We start from the raw sequence: 19,651 nt of genomic DNA on the forward strand, positions 1-19,651 counted from the left end.
TGGCCGGCGAGGAGTTCGTGTACAAGGAGCACGCGCTCACCAAGCTGCCCGAGATCTTCAGCCGGCTCGAGGTGAGTGCAGCATGTGTGGACACACACTTCCGCGTGTCATTCTACGGCGCGCGCTTCGGCGACCTGGCCGGCGAGGAGTTCGTGTACAAGGAGCACGCGCTCACCAAGCTGCCCGAGATCTTCAGCCGGCTCGAGGTGAGTGCAGCATGTGTGGACACACACTTCCGCGTGTCGTTCTACGGCGCGCGCTTCGGCGACCTGGCCGGCGAGGAGTTCGTGTACAAGGAGCACGCGCTCACCAAGCTGCCCGAGATCTTCAGCCGGCTCGAGGTGAGTGCAGCATGTGTGGACACACACTTCCGCGTGTCATTCTACGGCGCGCGCTTCGGCGACCTGGCCGGCGAGGAGTTCGTGTACAAGGAGCAAGCGCTCACCAAGCTGCCCGAGATCTTCAGCCGGCTCGAGGTGAGTGCAGCATGTGTGGACACACACTTCCGCGTGTCGTTCTACGGCGCGCGCTTCGGCGACCTGGCCGGCGAGGAGTTCGTGTACAAGGAGCACGCGCTCACCAAGCTGCCCGAGATCTTCAACCGGCTCGAGGTGAGTGCAGCATGTGTGGACACACACTTCCGCGTGTCATTCTACGGCGCGCGCTTCGGCGACCTGGCCGGCGAGGAGTTCGTGTACAAGGAGCACGCGCTCACCAAGCTGCCCGAGATCTTCAGCCGGCTCGAGGTGAGTGCAGCATGTGTGGACACACACTTCCGCGTGTCATTCTACGGCGCGCGCTTCGGCGACCTGGCCGGCGAGGAGTTCGTGTACAAGGAGCACGCGCTCACCAAGCTGCCCGAGATCTTCAGCCGGCTCGAGGTGAGTGCAGCATGTGTGGACACACACTTCCGCGTGTCATTCTACGGCGCGCGCTTCGGCGACCTGGCCGGCGAGGAGTTCGTGTACAAGGAGCACGCGCTCACCAAGCTGCCCGAGATCTTCAGCCGGCTCGAGGTGAGTGCAGCATGTGTGGACACACACTTCCGCGTGTCATTCTACGGCGCGCGCTTCGGCGACCTGGCCGGCGAGGAGTTCGTGTACAAGGAGCACGCGCTCACCAAGCTGCCCGAGATCTTCAGCCGGCTCGAGGTGAGTGCAGCATGTGTGGACACTCACTTCCGCGTGTCGTTCTACGGCGCGCGCTTCGGCGACCTGGCCGGCGAGGAGTTCGTGTACAAGGAGCACGCGCTCACCAAGCTGCCCGAGATCTTCAGCCGGCTCGAGGTGAGTGCAGCATGTGTGGACACACACTTCCGCGTGTCATTCTACGGCGCGCGCTTCGGCGACCTGGCCGGCGAGGAGTTCGTGTACAAGGAGCACGCGCTCACCAAGCTGCCCGAGATCTTCAGCCGGCTCGAGGTGAGTGCAGCATGTGTGGACACACACTTCCGCGTGTCATTCTACGGCGCGCGCTTCGGCGACCTGGCCGGCGAGGAGTTCGTGTACAAGGAGCACGCGCTCACCAAGCTGCCCGAGACCTTCAGCCGGCTCGAGGTGAGTGCAGCATGTGTGGACACACACTTCCGCGTGTCATTCTACGGCGCGCGCTTCGGCGACCTGGCCGGCGAGGAGTTCGTGTACAAGGAGCACGCGCTCACCAAGCTGCCCGAGATCTTCAGCCGGCTCGAGGTGAGTGCAGCATGTGTGCACATACACTATCGCCGGCTCGAGGAGGGTGCGTTATTTTACAAAGAACCTGGTAGAATTGATAAATCCTTTTTATCGGATACCTAAGTCATAACATCTACCTGCATGCCAAATTTCAGGCCGATCCGTCCAGTAATTTGGGCTGTGCGTTGATACATCACTATGTCCGGCACTCTTTGAGTTTTATATATTATAGCTGATGCCGCGCGGTATTACCCGCGTGATTCCCGTTCCCGTAGGAATACGGGGATAATATATAGCCTATAGCCTTCCTCGATAAATGGGCTATCTAACACTGAAAGAATTTTTCAAATCGGACCTGTAGTTCCTGAGGTTAGCGCGTTCAATCAATCAAGCAAACAAACTCTTCAGCTTTATAATATTAGTATAGATTTAGATATTAACAATTGCATCATTACATTTTGGGAATTTTCCTCTTGCAGAATTTCTACGGGCAGCGCTTTGGCGCTGACAACGTGGTGATCATCAAGGACTCCAACGTGGTGGACGTGAGCGCGCTGGAGCCGGACAAGGCGTACATACAGATCACGTACGTGGAGCCGTACTTCGAGCCGCACGAGCTGCGCACGCGCCTCACGCACTACGAGCGCAACTACAACATCAGTGAGTGGACATGATATATTCAACCTTAATGTGCTTGGTTTAAAGTCTTATTTTCTAATTTTAAAGTTTTGCACAGTAATCACAGTTCACAGTAATGTTTAAAGGATAGCCATGGTTGTATGCAATCTACTTAATCTTTTAAGTTTCATACCTCCTTAATCCGGCCCTGTCGCAAAGTCCGTTCTCAGAGGATATCTACTAACTATAAACTTCCTACCAAATTTCAGCTTTCGAGATTTCGTGATGTAATGTATGATGGTTATGACTAAAAATAGAAAAAAATTGTCAGTTTTATCTATCATAAAGATCATTTTTCTAGTCATTGGGGGTTTTTCTAAAAGAAAAGAAATTCTCGACATTCTTGAATTAATTTTCAAGCTTTGTGGATCATCAAATTCGGTAGTCCGTATTTGAGTTGCTGTCTTTCGTCGCGTTCTTAGAAGAACCCGTGGTTATCCAATATGCATTCGGAATATCGGAATCTTCTAATAACGCAACGGAAGACATTAACCCACTAATAGCATTAGGTCAATGCAATCTTAGTATCCGTATCAATTCAGACAAATTAAAAAAATTTATTCTGGTAGGAAATAAATAAAAACCTCAACATCATTCAAACCGCACTCCAAAAGCTGGAAACCTTTGAGAAATCTATGAAAGGCTGTTCCTACATCAAAAAATGAAGAGATCCGCATAAGAACCAAAGTTACTTATATAGCTTAGCGAATCGCGCATCTGAAGTGGTAATGAGCAGGTCACATAGTTCGAAGGTCTGACGGATGTTGGGGTCCTTAGATGCTGGAATGTCGACGTCCCAATATGTGGACCGAGGACACCAAGCAGGTGTAGTAAAAGACCATTGCGTGATATAAGACTGTTTATTTAATCCTTTGTTTTTCTTCAATTCCATTTGACAGATGTCGAAATACAAACTAATAAAAAATAAACTTAGTATAGAAACTTATTCTATAACATCTTTCCCTTAAAGAAAAATAACAAAAATATTTAAATTAACATTAACACTATTTTTTCTTAAAATATATAGCTAACTGCTCACGAGCCCTATTAGCAGCTGGCCTACGTTTCGCTTTCTCCGACGACTCACTATCAGTTTCTTGGTCAACCCCAAGCTCCTCTCTGGGATACTCTTCAGCATCAGCGAATACATTTAAATGATAAGCACTATCATCACTATCTTCCTTCTCCCCCAAAGAAGGAGGAGGATGTGAATTGCTAGCCACCGAACTAATCTCAGCGCGAAGGAGATGACGCCGATTCCGTCTGTATTTTCGACCGGACTCGTCAACAACAAAATAAGAGCGCGGCTGTGGTGCTGGCGCCTGTACGGTCATGCGACGCCGAGTGTCGCCGGCGTCCACCAGCACCCGCTCGCCTGCAGCCAACTCAGGCAGTGCACGCGATCGCCTATCATAATATTCCTTAGCACGTTCGCGATTATTACATATCTTTACAAAATCATAATCGTTGTTCCTCTCTGGCTGCAATTTTATTATGTTCATCGGAAGTTTTGTATTTAACCGTCTTCCCATCAATAATTGAGCCGGTGAGCTAACCCCATCACGCGGTGTCGCCCTAAAGTTAAGTAATCCAAGATAAAAATCAGACCCGGTCAATATTGATTTTTTTATAATATTTTTTACTGTCTGAACCGCCCTTTCACTGAGTCCATTAGACTGTGCGTAATTAGGAGACGAGGTTGTATGTTTGAAATACCAATCTAAACTAAATTGTCTAAATCCTTTGGACACATACGCTGGCCCATTATCAGTCACGAGCTCCTCAACTATTCCGTACCTCGCGAACTGATCTTTCATGGCCAATATTACCGCTCGTGAACCCGCGTTAGCTAAAGGACTAACTTCGATGAAATTAGAAAAGTAATCAACAAGTATTAGAAAATATTTTTTACGAAACACAAATATATCCGAGCCAACCTTTCTCCACGGTAGACTAGGAACATGATGAGGAACCATAGGTTCTCTCTGTGGGCGGGCAGCGTGCTCGGCGCACGCGGCGCACGCACGCACCGTCCGCTCCACGTCGCGCGACATGCCGCTCCAGAACATGGCGTCGCGCGCGCGCCGCTTGCAGCGGTCGATGCCGAGGTGCCCTTCGTGTACGCGCTCCAGCATTTCCCTACGCAGCTCACGCGGAATAAACACCAAGTTATCCTTAAACAGGACACCTCCTATATACTCGAATGACGTTCTATACGACCAGTGCACGCGGACCGAGGGATCTGTATCGACTCTATAACGCGGCCACCCATACAAAATATAATTTATTAAAATTTTACACTCGGGATCCATGTCCGTCGCTTCCCTGACGCGTTGTATTTTATTGTCACTGAAAGGTGCATTATTTATAACAAAACACGCTTGAGCATTAATTTCGTCCGTTAGCTTGTCGTGCATCGGCTCCGGGAGGGCCGCCCTAGACAACGTATCGGCCAGATACATGTACTTCCCGGGTTTGTAAACAACGTTAAAGTCGTAACACTGAATACGCAACATCATACGCTGTAAGCGTGCCGGTACTGCATCTAAAGATTTTTTAAAAATAGATTCGAGCGGCTTGTGATCCGTTTCGATCGTCACGTCCGCCCTCCCGTACACGTACTGATGAAATCTTTCTAATGCAAACACTATCGCTAGCATTTCTTTCTCGATTTGCGCGTAACGAGTCTGAGTGTCTGTAAGCGTAGCCGACGCGAACTCCACAGGGCGGCCGGCCTGTAGCAGGGCGGCGCCCAGAGCGCACGAGCTCGCGTCTACAGTCAGCAGCACGGGCTCGGCGCCGGAATACAGCGCCAGCACGGGCGCGCTGCACAGCGCAGCTTTCAGCGCCGATACCGCCGCCGAGTGATTGCTCTCCCAGCACCACTCACTACCTTTTTTTAATAAACCTCGAAGCGGATTTGCGATGTTAGCGTAGTTTGGAATGAACCTTGACAAATAATTTGTCATACCTAAAAATCTCTCCAGCGAGCTCCTGTCGCTCGGACTGGGCATGTCTTTGATCGCACGTATTTTATGTACATCTATTTGCATACCCCTTTCACTAAACGTGTGTCCTAAATACGTAACTTGACGCACCTGAAATTCGCATTTTTCTCGATTAAACCTAATACCTACTTCGCGAGCCCTGTCTAAAAGCGATCTCAATCTCGCGTCGTGCTCGTCCAAGGTACTACCGTAAACTATTATATCGTCTATGAATGATTCCACTCCATCCAAATCCTCTAAAATTTGACGAATCTTCGCATGAAACACCTCGCTAGCACAGCTTACACCGTAAGGGAGACGTAGGAACTGGTACCGGCCTTGCGGTGTGCCGAACGTACATAGATCAGCACTCTGGTCGTCTAGCTCGACCATCCAAAACCCCGATCGTGCGTCTAGCTTACTGAAGTACCGGGCCCCGTGCAGCGTGGTGGCTATCTCGGTCAGCGTCGGCAGCGGGTAGTGCGCGCGGCGAATGGCGCGGTTTAGCGGCCGCGGGTCGAGGCACACGCGCAGGCTGCCGTCTTTCTTTGCGGGAAGCACTATCGCGTTCACCCACGGAGTTGGGTGCGTTACCTTTCTTATTATATTCATTCGTTCCATTTTATCGAGTTCCCTTTTCAATTTATCCCTTACACCCATAGGTATTTTACGAACAGGACATACTGACGGCCTTACTTCTTTATCTATTACGATTGAATACTTTCCCGGTAATTTACCTACACCTTGAAACAAATCGCTATATTGATCTATTTTAACGGCAAAAATTCGCTTAATAACGCCTATATTTTCACAGGTATCTTTTCCTAGAACACTTTGACAATCGTCCCTAGATATGATAAATTTAATAATATACTTATTTTGTTTATACAACCATAACATGTCTGAGGACCCCAATATTGGAATATAATTGCCACAAAATGACTGAGCTCGTAGGTCACAGTGTTTTAAATCATTTTAAATTAACTCGGTTTGGATCCCACCGCTGTCACCATGTAGTAAAAGACCATTGCGTGATATAAGACTGTTTATTTAATCCTTTGTTTTTCTTCAATTCCATTTGACAGATGTCGAAATACAAACTAATAAAAAATAAACTTAGTATAGAAACTTATTCTATAACAGCAGGTTGCAAGGAGCCGCTGGATGCTGGCGACTCGAGACTGTTTTGTGTGAAAATCCATGTCTAGACTGTTATGTGCATGAGGCGTATGTCAGCAGTGGACCCCATCGGCTATTATTAATACCCAATACCCGGGAAGACATTACAGTTGCCCAATTCGTCTTCCCAGGCTATACATACATTATAATAATAGATAATTACAAACAAAATTACAAACTATAACAAAAATAACATAAAAGAGAAAAAAAAAAAGAAAGAAAACATTACTAATTTAAATACAAAAACATTAATCAATAACAATAATATACTTAACAATTTAACAAAACATAAAAATTTAATGCCCGAAAAAACGTCAATTCTTAATTTAATGGTTTTTATAAGCATCTGCGGTGGAGAGTGAAAAACGCCCAATTCTAAATTATTACCAGTTAGATCATTGAGCAGGCGCAGCGCAAGCGCTAACGGTGCGTGCTGAGTCACTTTTGTCCTGCCATGCGGTATAACAAATACTGTTTCTAGTATGGCAGAATTACACACTTTTAACAAAGCTACCTTACGCCTTAACTCCAATTTGTCATACCCGGTCATACCAAGGAGAAACAGACTTGGATATATGGTGGGGTACCCAACTGAGTAGCCATATTGCTTCCTGTAGAGCCATCTAATAAATTTGATTTGATTTGATTTGATGATGATGATGTCCTACATTTCATGGTAACTTTATGGGACATGTAGACTAGGAGCTCACCACATGTGTGACGTATGTCGGCAGAGCGCTTCATGTACGCGACGCCGTTCACGGCGGGCGGGCGCGCGCACGGCGAGCTGGGCGAGCAGTGCAAGCGCAAGACGGTGCTCACCACCGCGCACCACTTCCCCTACGTCAAGACCAGGATACAGGTCACGTCATGAATTATTTGATTACAGGTTTTTTTGCGGGATGAAACCTTTGTGTTGATCCAGAGTATCAGACTATCTCAATTCCGAATTTCAGTCACATTGGTTCTGTAGTTGCGGCGTGTGGGTGTAACAAATATACAGTGTTTCGCCTATATAATATTGTGTTATTACACATCCTAAAATATGTCCCTCGTCTTAAAAACATAATTCTTATTGCCCTTGAGAACGATTAAATTAATTTCACAATCTTTTGAATACCAGAAAACTAATATATTTGGAAGGTTTTTATGAAAGGGACATTGAACAAAATTTGGCACAAGAATTATAATCTGGTAAAAACCATTTCCCACAGAATACATACGGATGCTACCGCAAGGAACGGCTTATAGACATACTAAAGAATATTTATTTACTGGCAACTTAACTCTGTGTATAAATTACATATTGGTAGACGCTTTTTAGCTTTTAAAAAAATGTTTGTTAAATTATATAATTAATTATACAGGTGGTGCAACGTACACAAATTATACTGACGCCTATAGAAGTAGCCATTGAGGACATACAGAAGAAGGTATGTGATTCTTATTTTGTTTTTTATCATAATGATTGCATAGTTTTTAATGCCTCACCTTACCAAGAAAATCCCTCTTTATAATGGCGAAAAACGCATGAAAAACGAAAGCAATTTTTAGATTAACGAATTGGCTGCGGCGACCAGTCAGGAACCACCTGATCCGAAAATGCTTCAGATGGTTCTACAAGGATGTATTGGCACTACGGTCAACCAGGGTCCGTTGGAGTTGGCACAGGTTAGTGTTTTATTTAATTATTTTCTGATATACATAAATTCTACGTGTTATATAAAATTGGCCCATATTGCATAAGGTAAAATGGGTAAATGATCATGCTTTCCAAAAAATATTGCATATTGATTGTATTCTGGTTTTTGTTTTTAATAATATTTGTAATGTAGTGTAGACCCACTCCGGGTCTCTCTTTTGTTGATCACTCTTCCCCAAGAAATAGAAAAGAGTACAGTATAAAGAACCATGTCATAAAATGCACAGATCTGCATGCTTCATCCCGACAATTCGGGGCAATGAATAATGATGTAAAGACTCATGTGCTTGAAATTTTATTAACAGGTGACCCTTTAGTATAAAACAGCGATGCTGCTCGACAGCAGAATTAGACGACATTGCTTCTCTAAAAGAGTCTCCTCACTCCTAGGCTAAACTAAACAATTCTCCTAATGTCTTGATAATTAGTAAATGGTTGTGAATTCGCGACAAGGGTATAGGATCCTAGCCCCAAATTCTTCTGCCTCTTCATCATTCTGGTTCTATCTTCATTGCTGTAAGTGTAGCATATAGTGCCAAGACGGCAGAGAGGTACGAGATACTCTGCTCAATTCAATAAGTCCTGCTTATGCGCCTGTGATAGTCAATCATTTTATAAAAGCTGGACATTTGTCAGCAATAGTTATGTGGGCAACTAAGGAGTTTAAATCGTAGGTAGCTATGGAATTTAGCAGGTTCCAAAGCAATACCTTAACCGTCCAATTATGATGGCATAGTTTTGTTATTTTTTCTTTAGGATAATATCAGAATTCCTGTCCCCCAGAAACAGACGCTTGGTTTCTTGGCAACCTTTTGCCAGAGACCTTCAAATGTTTTCTTTGAGACTTCCTATCGCCCAAAGCCAATACTGAAACCGCTAAATTGAATAATTACCTACCTGTGGTAAAAGCATGAGCTGACAATCTTGTATAAAACACCGAAGGTCTAATCACCTGATTCTTACTGTACAACGCGTCCCATGCGACAGGTGTTCCTGGCGCCGGTGGTGGAGGGCACGCAGCCGCCCACCAGACTCACCAACAAACTCAGACTCGCCTTTAAGGACTTCTCCAAGAAGTAAGTGAACGCCACTGAGTTATATAATGATGTCCCCAATTTTATATAGGGAGGACTTAAGGAGATATTTAAATGTAACTAGTTTTATTTGGCATTTAGTTTTTATTTTGGCATGTATTGTTTCATTTGTGATTTGCAGTAAACATTCCGAAGAGCACAAAAGCTAAGAAATATTCCTATTGATCTTCGACCATTTATAACAGGACCTGCCTCCCTGACCGTTACCCCTCTGTCAAAGATCAAAAAACAATGATCTAACACGTTTATAAAAACTGTTGCTATAGAATCGATGTTTCATTGTTGTAATCGTTTTCGTCGTGTAAAGAGCTCCCTAAAAATGCCGGTTTGTGTAGTTGAATGGCATAAAAAACGGCCAAAAACTTGTAGTTTAGTAAAATATGGAGTAATGTTACATTTGTAAGTATTTCTACCATAATCTTATCAAATTTGTAATAAAAACAATTTCTTAAAAGAATCTATTCTTTTACGGAGCAGCGAAAAATCGATCAAGTAATCGAACATTCTATGTATATATTATGTAGATAGTCTAAGCGATGTGTTGGTTAGTCTGTGTAAAAATTACGCGTGTGTGTATTGCGAGTCAAATATACAGTTGTGTGTAGTGTATGGACACAGAATATATTTAATGGTGTTAAATGTTTTCGATGTGTGAGTTTACCTCGTCCCCCTCAAACAACGACAGACTTTTATGTTGGTGTATTTGGGTGCGAAACAGGTCCATAGTCTAAATAGTCAAAGCTATTGATAAGTAAGTCAAGTGAGCGCTTGTTCCGCAGGTGTCACGACGCGCTGCGCAAGAACAAGAACCTGATCAGCAGCGAACAGCGCGAGTACCAGCGCGAGCTCGAGCGCAACTTCCAGCGGTTCACGGAGCGCCTCGCGCCGCTCATCCACGCCACGCCGTCGCATGTCGCGCACCTCACGTGAGTCAGTTAGGTAATATGTCGTAGGTCGCATGTTACGCCTACACCTAACGTGCGACCTACTGCATAACTCTTGAAATCAAATCATCCAATAACGCGGATGCGAAAATATAACATAAAAACAGCGATATTTCCGACTCGGCCGCTCATTCGCCATTTTGTTTTCACATTCGATTTTTTTCATTTCGATGTGTCGTGGGTCGCATGTTAGTTCTTCTGATAAGCAAGGAGCAGCGCGAGTTACAGCGATCCCGTGCCTCGGACAATGGACTCATTCACAATATATTCACATATAGGTTTTGATTTTTATCACACCACTTTTTTTTTAATTTTTGTGTTCAACTTTTTTAGCGTATTCTCAAGCAATTTTCACATAACTTATTTCTGCACCTTTAAAGTAGACTTATGTTTCTCAATATAACCAGAATAACAAAATAATAATTTTATGTTTGCAGAAACGGCATGACCAAGGTCGACTACAAATTACAAGCTTAGATACCACCGCACCACCACAAAGTTGGGAAGTTATACCCCCGTGCCTCGGAGGGCACGTCAAGCATTTGCCCACCAATCCTTTACAAGATGAAAGTCTTGGGTTCGACCCCGGCGGGCTGATTGAGGTTTGCTTACCACCCTACCGGCAAACACGCATTGCCAAGTGATTTAGCGTTCTAATACGATGTCGAGTAGAAACCGAAATTGGTGTGAACCTCATCCTCTTACCAAGTATACCGCTTTCATCTTAGATTGTAAAGAATAAAAAAAAGCCCTCCTTGGAACAGAGTGTTGATTCAAAGTTCCAAATCACCTATTCTCTATGAGGCTTAACTTTTTTTTTTAATCTTTACAAGTTAACCCCTGACTACAATCTCACCTGATGGTAAGTGGTGATGCAATGTAAGATGGAAGCGGGCTAACTTGTTAGGCAGAGGATGAAAATCCACACCCCTTTCGGTTTGAAATGGGCTATTCAAAATAAGTATGATGAATGTGATTTTTGAATCTATTGTTGCATTTATTTTGCGGCACTTTAAATGTAGTATTAATAATAAAAATATTGATTGACTATGTTAGATACTGTAGGTTTTATTCGCTACTGTACACAAGTATTCCTGAAATACAATATATTATATTATGTAGAAGTTGTAGCAAATGTACTATATTATATTTATCTTCAGTATTTTCGTGTAATTTTCTTCATAAGTTTAGATCTGTTGATATGTGTCACATTCATAGAAGTGTATAGGGGGGGGGGGATGCTGCAGTAACGAAATTTTTTGATATGATTGCTATTACCATTAGTAATTACGGTGGATCTTTAAAACCTGCTACCTCCCAAAGTCACGACGGTCCAAACTCCATAATTGGCTACTGTACTTACTTATGGTAGGAGCATGAGCTGACAAACTTTGACCTTTTATAGAATGACGAAGGTCTGAGATTCACGGGCTCTCTGTCTATAAGATATAGTTGACATATCTCAGGATATCTCACTGCACTCATGCTAGCTAGCCATGCTGAAATAAAACATACTGTGAGAACATTTTGTCAGGTTGTATTTGAAATTAGCTAAGTTAATTTATTTGTTTAAAAATGTATCATAAAATAATAGATTTAGGTTTAAGAAGACCAAACTTATCGGTACTTTAAGTACTTATATTATGTTAATAGGCAAAACATACTGACCGTCGTCTGCGCGGTACAGCTCCCCTAGCCAAGTGGCACGTCTATTCTCTTTCTACGCGATCGCTAACGCTTCGAAAACTAGAAAAATGTATGGGAATGAGATTTGCTATCGACAGGTCACGTGATCAAGATCTGTCATTCCCATACATTTTTCTAGTTTTCGAAGCGTTAGCGATCGTAGAAAGAGAATCGACGTGTCACTTGGCTATGGGGGCTGGAGTGCAAGGGTGTGAAGACAGAGGAGAGAGGGTACAGCAGCACTCTTCATTCATTCTTTGTCAGCCGCGTGTGCCCTAAAACCACAAACGCCGCCACCTAAAGCGGCGTTTTAAAGCGTTGATATAAAAAGTATGAAAATTACAGAAGACGCCAATTTGTAGCCGTGGGCTGTGGCGCACCTCTCGCTATCCTCAAACGTCACACCCCGCATATACAGTGCCCGCCACGAGATATTGTGTTTGTGAAGTTAGCAACAAATGACTGCGCATTGAATCACAAACGGCGCGGACGGGGAGTGTTCGCGTCTGTTCGAATGCGCTTACTCATTTTGCAGCTAACTTCACAAACTAAAGATCCGTGGCGAGCACTGTACCTACTGCGCGGATGAGGACTGTGCGCTTAGGGTCGAATTATATACTAGCGAAGCGTTGAAATACACTGATGGACGTTAATTGAGACCTGTGGTCTTAGTCTTGTAGGTATAAAATGCTTTTAATTTTTATAGGATGTTGAAGAAAAAACTCAGAATCAAGAAAATTAAAGAGAAATTTTCATGAATATAAATCCTAAAATAGATGCTTGGTTGTGCAATATCGCTCGCACCAAAAATAATCGTCTTCCAACGAATGTACGCGTCTTTGTTTTTACCTCAAGAGGAATATGTGCATTCAAGAAGTGCATTCAGGAAGATGAGCTGATTCAAAAAAAAACATCCTGTAAAAAAATGTATGAAATTGAAATGTTGAGATAAGGGGCGTGATTTGCATGTTGAGTTTTGGATAATTTCGACTCCACGCTAGTATGAAATGACCCTTGCAAATTACCTACTGCTGAATATTTTTGTACTTACCTAGTTAAAATGTCCCCGTCCTAAAATAGCAGGAACAATTGAGCAACTTTCTAATCTAGGATTAGAATTGCATCAATATTGTGGCAATTCCAATCCTAGATCAGCCTAGGCACTTAGCGAGCTTCACATAGCATATCTGAAATAAATAAATCTGTGGTTTCATTTCTTCATAATAAAGTAATGATTCATATTTTTTTGTTTTATTTATGTAGTTCATTGGAGTTTACTCCTTATGAATCGATTTTTCATATAGCCCTCGGTATGAAAAAATATGGGCATTAAAATTCGATGAACGAATGACAGCGTTACGTTTTTTGTGCGCAACCTATTATGCACACGCCGCGGCCTGCTGCTCCTCGGTTGCGCACCTTTCACTCTTCAGGCGTCAGTATTGAGACCATAGAATTTTGGGTAAGTAATATAGCATTTCGACTGAGGCCTGAGTCAGACAGTCATAGAATTATAATGTACTTTTACCGAATCGTAAATCTACGGACAGTATCGATCGAGATTCTAGACCCATCTACCTTCCAGCCAGTCACCACAGGTTATATTTTATTTATTCCCGTATTCTTACGGAATCAGGAACTACGCGGGCGTCGACTAACGACTAGTATAATTTATGTAAAGTAATGGTAGAAAGGCAACTTGAAGTTTGGCATATAAAATTATTCTTATCTCAAATTCATTGATGATTTCGGTCCCAAAAGCTTACTTTATTATTTAATCTATACTTATAATAAATCTGTATAGAGGTCAATTCTGTATATGAAATATATTTTTAAAATAACTATTATGGGGTGATTAGTGATTGAAAAAAAAAGTATCAGTATAGTGGGAGTTTTCAATATTTTCATACTGTTACTATCACGTTGACGTAAACGCGAAATATGGCATTGAAACAGTACAGTAAAAGTAGTTGTGCAGTAGTGCCACTAGATGGCGCTGTTTCGATTCCTTAGAAATTCGCGTTTACGTTACGTGACAGTAACAGTATCAAACTGCCACTAGGCCCTCTGTATGTTCGTTATAGAAACAAAAACTACTTGACGGATTTTAACGAAACTTGGTACAATTATTCTTCATTCTGGGCATGTTATAGTATGGGAAAACGGGAGAAGTTACTCCATTTTTTAAGCGCTTCCCTCGCGTGTGCAGCCTTAATAAGGAGGATATGGTAGGGTAGGGTAAGGTAGGGGAAGGATAGGGGTAGTTGAAAGTTTACATTGACTTTCACGCGGACTAAACTAAATGAAGATAAGGTAGGGTTGATGGTAGGTATTTACAAATAAAACCAAATAATACGGTTTATTCAATAATTTTATAACTATAATTATCTTATTTTAAATTTTACAATGGCGGGCCATTACACGATAAAGTCTATTCAGTGTAACATGTACTTTTTGTAAATACAGTTTGTATTTAAAAAAGTACATGTTACACTGAATAGCTGTAGACTTTGTTCCAAAGGCAAACGAACAATCGGTTAGGCTTCGTTCGGACTACTTTAGTATTTTAGTCGAGTACTAACGATTTACGAGTTGTAGGCCGTGATAGCTCAGTGGATATGAACTCTGCCTTCGATTCCGGAGGGTGTGGGTTCGAATCCGATCCGGAGCATGCACCTCCAACTTTTCAGTTGTGTGCATTTTAAGAATTTAAATATCACGTGTCTCAAACGGTGATGGCAAACATCGTGAGGAAACCTGCATATCAGAGGATTTTCTTAACTCTGCGTGTGTGAAGTCTGAAAATTCGCATTGGGCCAGCGTGGTGGACTATTGGCCTAACCCCTCTTATTCTGAGAGGAGACTCATTATTATTTAAATTATAGGAGAAAGTCCATATAAGAAACAATCGAAACTATCTTAACCCTTATTTATTAGATGAAAAGTGTTTTATATCAAATTAAGTATGTTATATAGCGAGTAGGTTGCCTAAAAACTTCCTGGCCAAACTATAACCATTATTAATTATTATTATCATTAATGACAGTTTGGCCAGAAGGAGATTTTGATGTATGGTTTTTAAAAAAATAAATTCGTCCATCAAATACTTTTAGCGCAAACGATTGTGGCTGACCGCATAACATTGTGCACTTTTCTAACCGCTTGCATTTAGAACAGAGTACCTACTTACAAATTATTATTCCCTAGGGAAATATTCTCTTCGAATAGAGGAGCCAATAAATGTGATATTAAAATATATCAGTCATTAGTAAAACACCTTCCATTACACCTCAAATCATCGACTCAAATAGCAAACAACTAAAAACTAATAATGTAACAAAGTAATGGATACATTAAATATGTAACATTGAAACCGACACTTAGCATTAAAAATGTTATTTATAAAATATCATTTTTTTTAATAAAAAAATTCAAATAAAATATTTTTCTCCCCATTATTTAATCGCATTTTCTTTTTGTATGAAAGAAGCCGACCGACGTTCTCAGCAGCAAAAATAAAATTCATATTTGAAACTTAATACATTGCTCAATTACAAGAAAACAATGAGGAAATTTTATTTAAGAAAAATTAGAAACCTAAATAAATTTTTAATGCACACTGGCAAGTATTATCATATTTAACTGAAGGTACCCTAAGGTCAAAACAATGAAACGAAATTTACACCATGAAACATGTGAATATATAAACATCAATATCTAAAACTATCATAATTATTATAAAAATAATAGATCTAAAGTAAACGCAAAGGATTGCGGCAATGTTGTTATAAATTCCAATGAATTCATTGGGAATTTATTGACTTATATCATACTTTTTACAATCTATTCCTATTTTGGAATTGCAAATAGAATATATTAAGAAGAAAAAAAATACAAAAATACTAAGTTTTCGTAATACTTAATCAGAAAAATCTTAGTATAATTTTATAAAACCTAAAAATCTTTAATCAATCAAAACTATGAAATAAATTTTATAATCATTGAAGTATCCCTAAAGCATATAATGCTTTTTAGGTATACTTCAAATAAAGAAAACAATAGAGAAACCTTATCCTTTCACTTTGTTCTCTGCCAGACAGCTGATGGTCAAACCATTTTTCCAGCCAAAAAAGTATGTAGTCAAAAACACTAAAAAAAAAAATCATTTACAGCACAATATCTCTGACACTTTTCCCAAATTTTTTTTTACATCTGCTTTATAGCTTGGCAACTTCGTTCGTAACACTCCCGATGTTCCGCACAGGCCGGGGTGCGTGTAGCGATAAATGAAAAACCCACGACTGATGCACGTCGCACGCACGATTTCACACCCGAACAGTCTTACCCCCGTCGCCCGCATATCATGGGAGTGTTAGCAACAAACTTGCCAGACTATGATTAGTTTCTTTGAGTATCGTTACACCAAAATTTTTGTGAAAATTGTGGCACTTTTCCCGCACAACACATCAAGTTACGTACATATGTACATAGTCACACAAAATGTCTTTCAAATTAGTTGGAACTTTGTATTTAATTGAGTCACTCGGTGTCTGCCGGAGTGTGCCAAGTTAGCCTCTCTTCATAGAATGCAATGACCTGGAAGAATAAGAAGAAAGTCAACATTTTAATCATCTTGAAATAAAAATTCTAAATACATAGTTAAGTTACCGGTTTGGAAGGTATTTGTGATTTTGTAGGCTTCTTCATCTTCTTCTTTTCGCAGTGTGATTTAGCATTTCAGTATGATGTCGTGTAGAAACCGAAAGGGGCGTGGATTTTCATCCTACTCTGAACAAGTTAGCCCACTTCTATCTTAGATTTCATCATCACTTACCATCAGGTGAGATTGTTGTCAAGGGCTACCTTATAAAGAATAAAAAAAATAAAACAACAACCTGCTGTGGACACTTGACATTGGCAACTTTGGCAGGAACCAGCTCTGCCTCATCTGTGTCTGCCCACTTCACCAGGAACATCAGCTCCCCAGTGGCATCCGAAGCTCCTGCAAATGTCACAGAAAAATTATTATTATATTGATAATGTGTGAATGTAGCGACCGTCCTGCTCCGTAGCTAGTATATTACTGATGACACAATGAATTGACACTCGTTATACGAGTATACTACAATTATGGAAGAAAATATTTTTTTTAAAGTTTTGATTAATAAAAGTTTAGTTACTTTGGATTTGAATTATTAACAATTACTTACGAGTATATACTAAATTTTGAATGTCATTGAATTTTAAATTTTTGTCAAACTAAAGGTATTACCAAAAACTTATCTCAAAAATAGTTCTGCTTTTTATTCAATAGCTCGCAACCACTTTTTAATGTCAGTGACACAAAAAACCACAGTTTGTAATGTTTTTCCACCTGAGAACTCCTACTGGAAGGGACAGAACACTAATCCAAAAATTCTAATCAGCTACCTACCAATTATCTTTTCTGCTTTAAGTCCTTTATCAAAGCCAGATTTCCCTTTGTCATCTTTCTTGGCTTTGGTTTCTCTGTGGTCATCGGAGGAGACACTGGTGCCGCGGCCCCGACGTGCCGCTGAGTTGTTGTCCTCGGAGGAGTCACGCCTGCGTTTCTTGCTGCGATTGGTAGTGGGTTGCTCATCAGCTTTTTTAGCTTTGGCCTGTAAATTATTTCAACAATAACTAAATCAACATTAGTGATGTCAAATGAATTAAACAAGAGGAAGAGAAGGTGACGGCCTCCGTGGCGCAGTGGTATGCGCGGTGGATTTACAAGACGGAGGTCCTGAGTTCAATCTCCCGCTGGGCAGATTGAGATTTTCTTAATTTGTCCAGGTCTGGCTGGTGGGAGGCTTCGGCCGTGGCTAGTTACCACCCTACCGGCAAAGACGTACCGCCAAGCGATTTAGCGTTCCGGTATGATGCCGTGTAGAAACCGAAAGGGGTGTGGATTTTCATCCTCCTCCTAACAAGTTAGCCCGCTTCCATCTTAGACTGCATCATCACTTACCATCAGGTGAGATTGTAGTCAAAGGCTAACTTGTAAAGAATAAAAGGTGGGTGGAGAAAATACTGATCATGGAAATAATGAAAAGCAAAGAAAAAGTATGACCATTAAGAGAAGAGTCTACAATATATCTATCCCATATGGAAGCGAATCTTGGTCCCTTACACATAATCACAGAGAAAACCTAGCTAAGCGTCAGAGGGCAACAGAGAGAACTAGCTGGGAATAAGATTAACTTACAGAATCACCTCAACTATGATAAGAAACAGAACCAAACTTACTGCTATATTCATGAAAGAATTGACCACTTGAAATGGTGTTGGACAGGTGATGTTACACTGCAAGACTGAAATATGGAGCAAGCAGGTAACACTCGGGTACCCAAGATATGGTACCAGACGTCTAACAAGGCGGGAAGATGGCATGCGCTTAACTCTGGGGCCTGGCTGGACTGTAGCCGACAGGGTGTAGTTGAAACAGTTGGAGTAGGCCTATGTCAGGAGGCACTACAAACAGTGGGACATTAAAGTTTCAAACACATATTTTAAGTATATAGGCTGTTTAGAATAAACAGCTATTTATTTATTTATTGTGAGTCAATGTGCAACATGGGTGGCTTGCTAAACTTTAAAGCAAGCCCAGCCGACTCAAGTGACTTTAGTGGAGACCTGCACCAGGTACAGAAACAAAGAAGATAATGCATTGACTGATTGTTTCTAAATGGAAGTGATATTCCTATTGAAAATAATAACAAACAAATATTTTTCATTGTTTTACAATATTACCAAACCCTTTCAATTTCACTTTTATCCACAAAAACTCCATTTAAATAACACTTTCAAATTTGTGGAATAAATTTTGAGCAATTTTGAGTTAAGTTCATTTCATTCACTCTCTGAGTTAATGGAATATACTTTCTCTGAGGCTGTTTTTCAATTCAAGAACAAATAACACATTTACTATGTTACTGATTTGTGAATTACCTCCTTCTCCTTCCTACTGTCCTCAAAAGTTTTGATCAACTCCTCACAGTCCAGGTTATCTTCTGGCTCCCAAGTACTTTCCTCTTCCTTGTAGCCCTTCCATTTCAGAAGGTATTGTACCTATAATATATTACATAAAATTAAAAAAATATATAAAAATATACAACCAATTTCAAAATTACAAATGTGAAAAATTACATTGTATTAGCTATCTCATAATCAGTATGAAGGCGATCTGTAAATCGGGAGTTTAAATGTAGAAGTGTTTAATAGCAGTAATAGTAAGTGTAGAAATCGACTAGCATTAAAACTTTGTAAATACATTCGTAAATGTAAATATGGCAGCCGCCAGCCGGTGTTTTTCGAGACATGTATAAGCGAATAATTCCGACAGCATACTTGCTAATTAATTGCAATTGCATGGCTAAATTCCGTCCTTATTTCTCGTAAGCGATTACCGAAGAAATAAGTAAATAATAATAGAAATCAATTCTAGACCAACCTTTCCTTTGACAATTCTTTTGTTCAACACTTTTTCCACGACGTACTCTTCCTCACTGGACCCGTCGGTAGTTTCATTTTTCCCCTTTCCCATTTTTGTCATGAGGAAAATAAATCACTGTTTGTTCAAAAGCAAGCTGAAAAATTGGAAATAACCACTAAAATTGCGGCTTCAGCACTTCGACAAATTCTCGAAAAACAAAATGGCGCGCGCGTCTCGTATCGTATCTCGCACAGA

The 19,651-nt window shown here is 41.3% G+C and overlaps 2 protein-coding genes across 2 annotated transcripts in view; one reads left to right on the plus strand and one right to left on the minus strand.

Moving 5' to 3' along the window:
* Positions 1-13,184, plus strand: part of LOC112047930 (dedicator of cytokinesis protein 7) — a 50,455-nt gene extending 37,271 nt beyond the window's left edge. The window contains exons 34-40 of the mRNA XM_052891207.1: positions 2,153-2,333; positions 7,252-7,379; positions 7,885-7,950; positions 8,072-8,188; positions 9,207-9,295; positions 10,093-10,239; positions 10,695-13,184. Coding sequence (XP_052747167.1) covers positions 2,153-2,333; positions 7,252-7,379; positions 7,885-7,950; positions 8,072-8,188; positions 9,207-9,295; positions 10,093-10,239; positions 10,695-10,734 — 768 coding nt within the window. The 3' untranslated portion in view covers positions 10,735-13,184. The remainder of the gene's footprint in view (positions 1-2,152; positions 2,334-7,251; positions 7,380-7,884; positions 7,951-8,071; positions 8,189-9,206; positions 9,296-10,092; positions 10,240-10,694) is intronic.
* Positions 13,185-14,296: 1,112 nt separating this feature from the next.
* Positions 14,297-19,651, minus strand: LOC112047935 (chromobox protein homolog 5). Its single transcript, XM_024085251.2, has 5 exons — positions 19,415-19,651; positions 18,913-19,032; positions 17,378-17,582; positions 16,839-16,945; positions 14,297-16,539 (listed from the first exon to the last, which is right to left on the minus strand). The coding sequence occupies exons 1-5, from the start codon at positions 19,514-19,516 to the stop codon at positions 16,483-16,485; spliced, it is 591 nt and encodes a 196-aa protein (XP_023941019.1). The 5' UTR covers positions 19,517-19,651; the 3' UTR covers positions 14,297-16,482.

This window comes from Bicyclus anynana, chromosome 3 (genome assembly GCF_947172395.1).
Source record: "Bicyclus anynana chromosome 3, ilBicAnyn1.1, whole genome shotgun sequence".
NCBI lineage: Eukaryota > Metazoa > Arthropoda > Insecta > Lepidoptera > Nymphalidae > Bicyclus > Bicyclus anynana.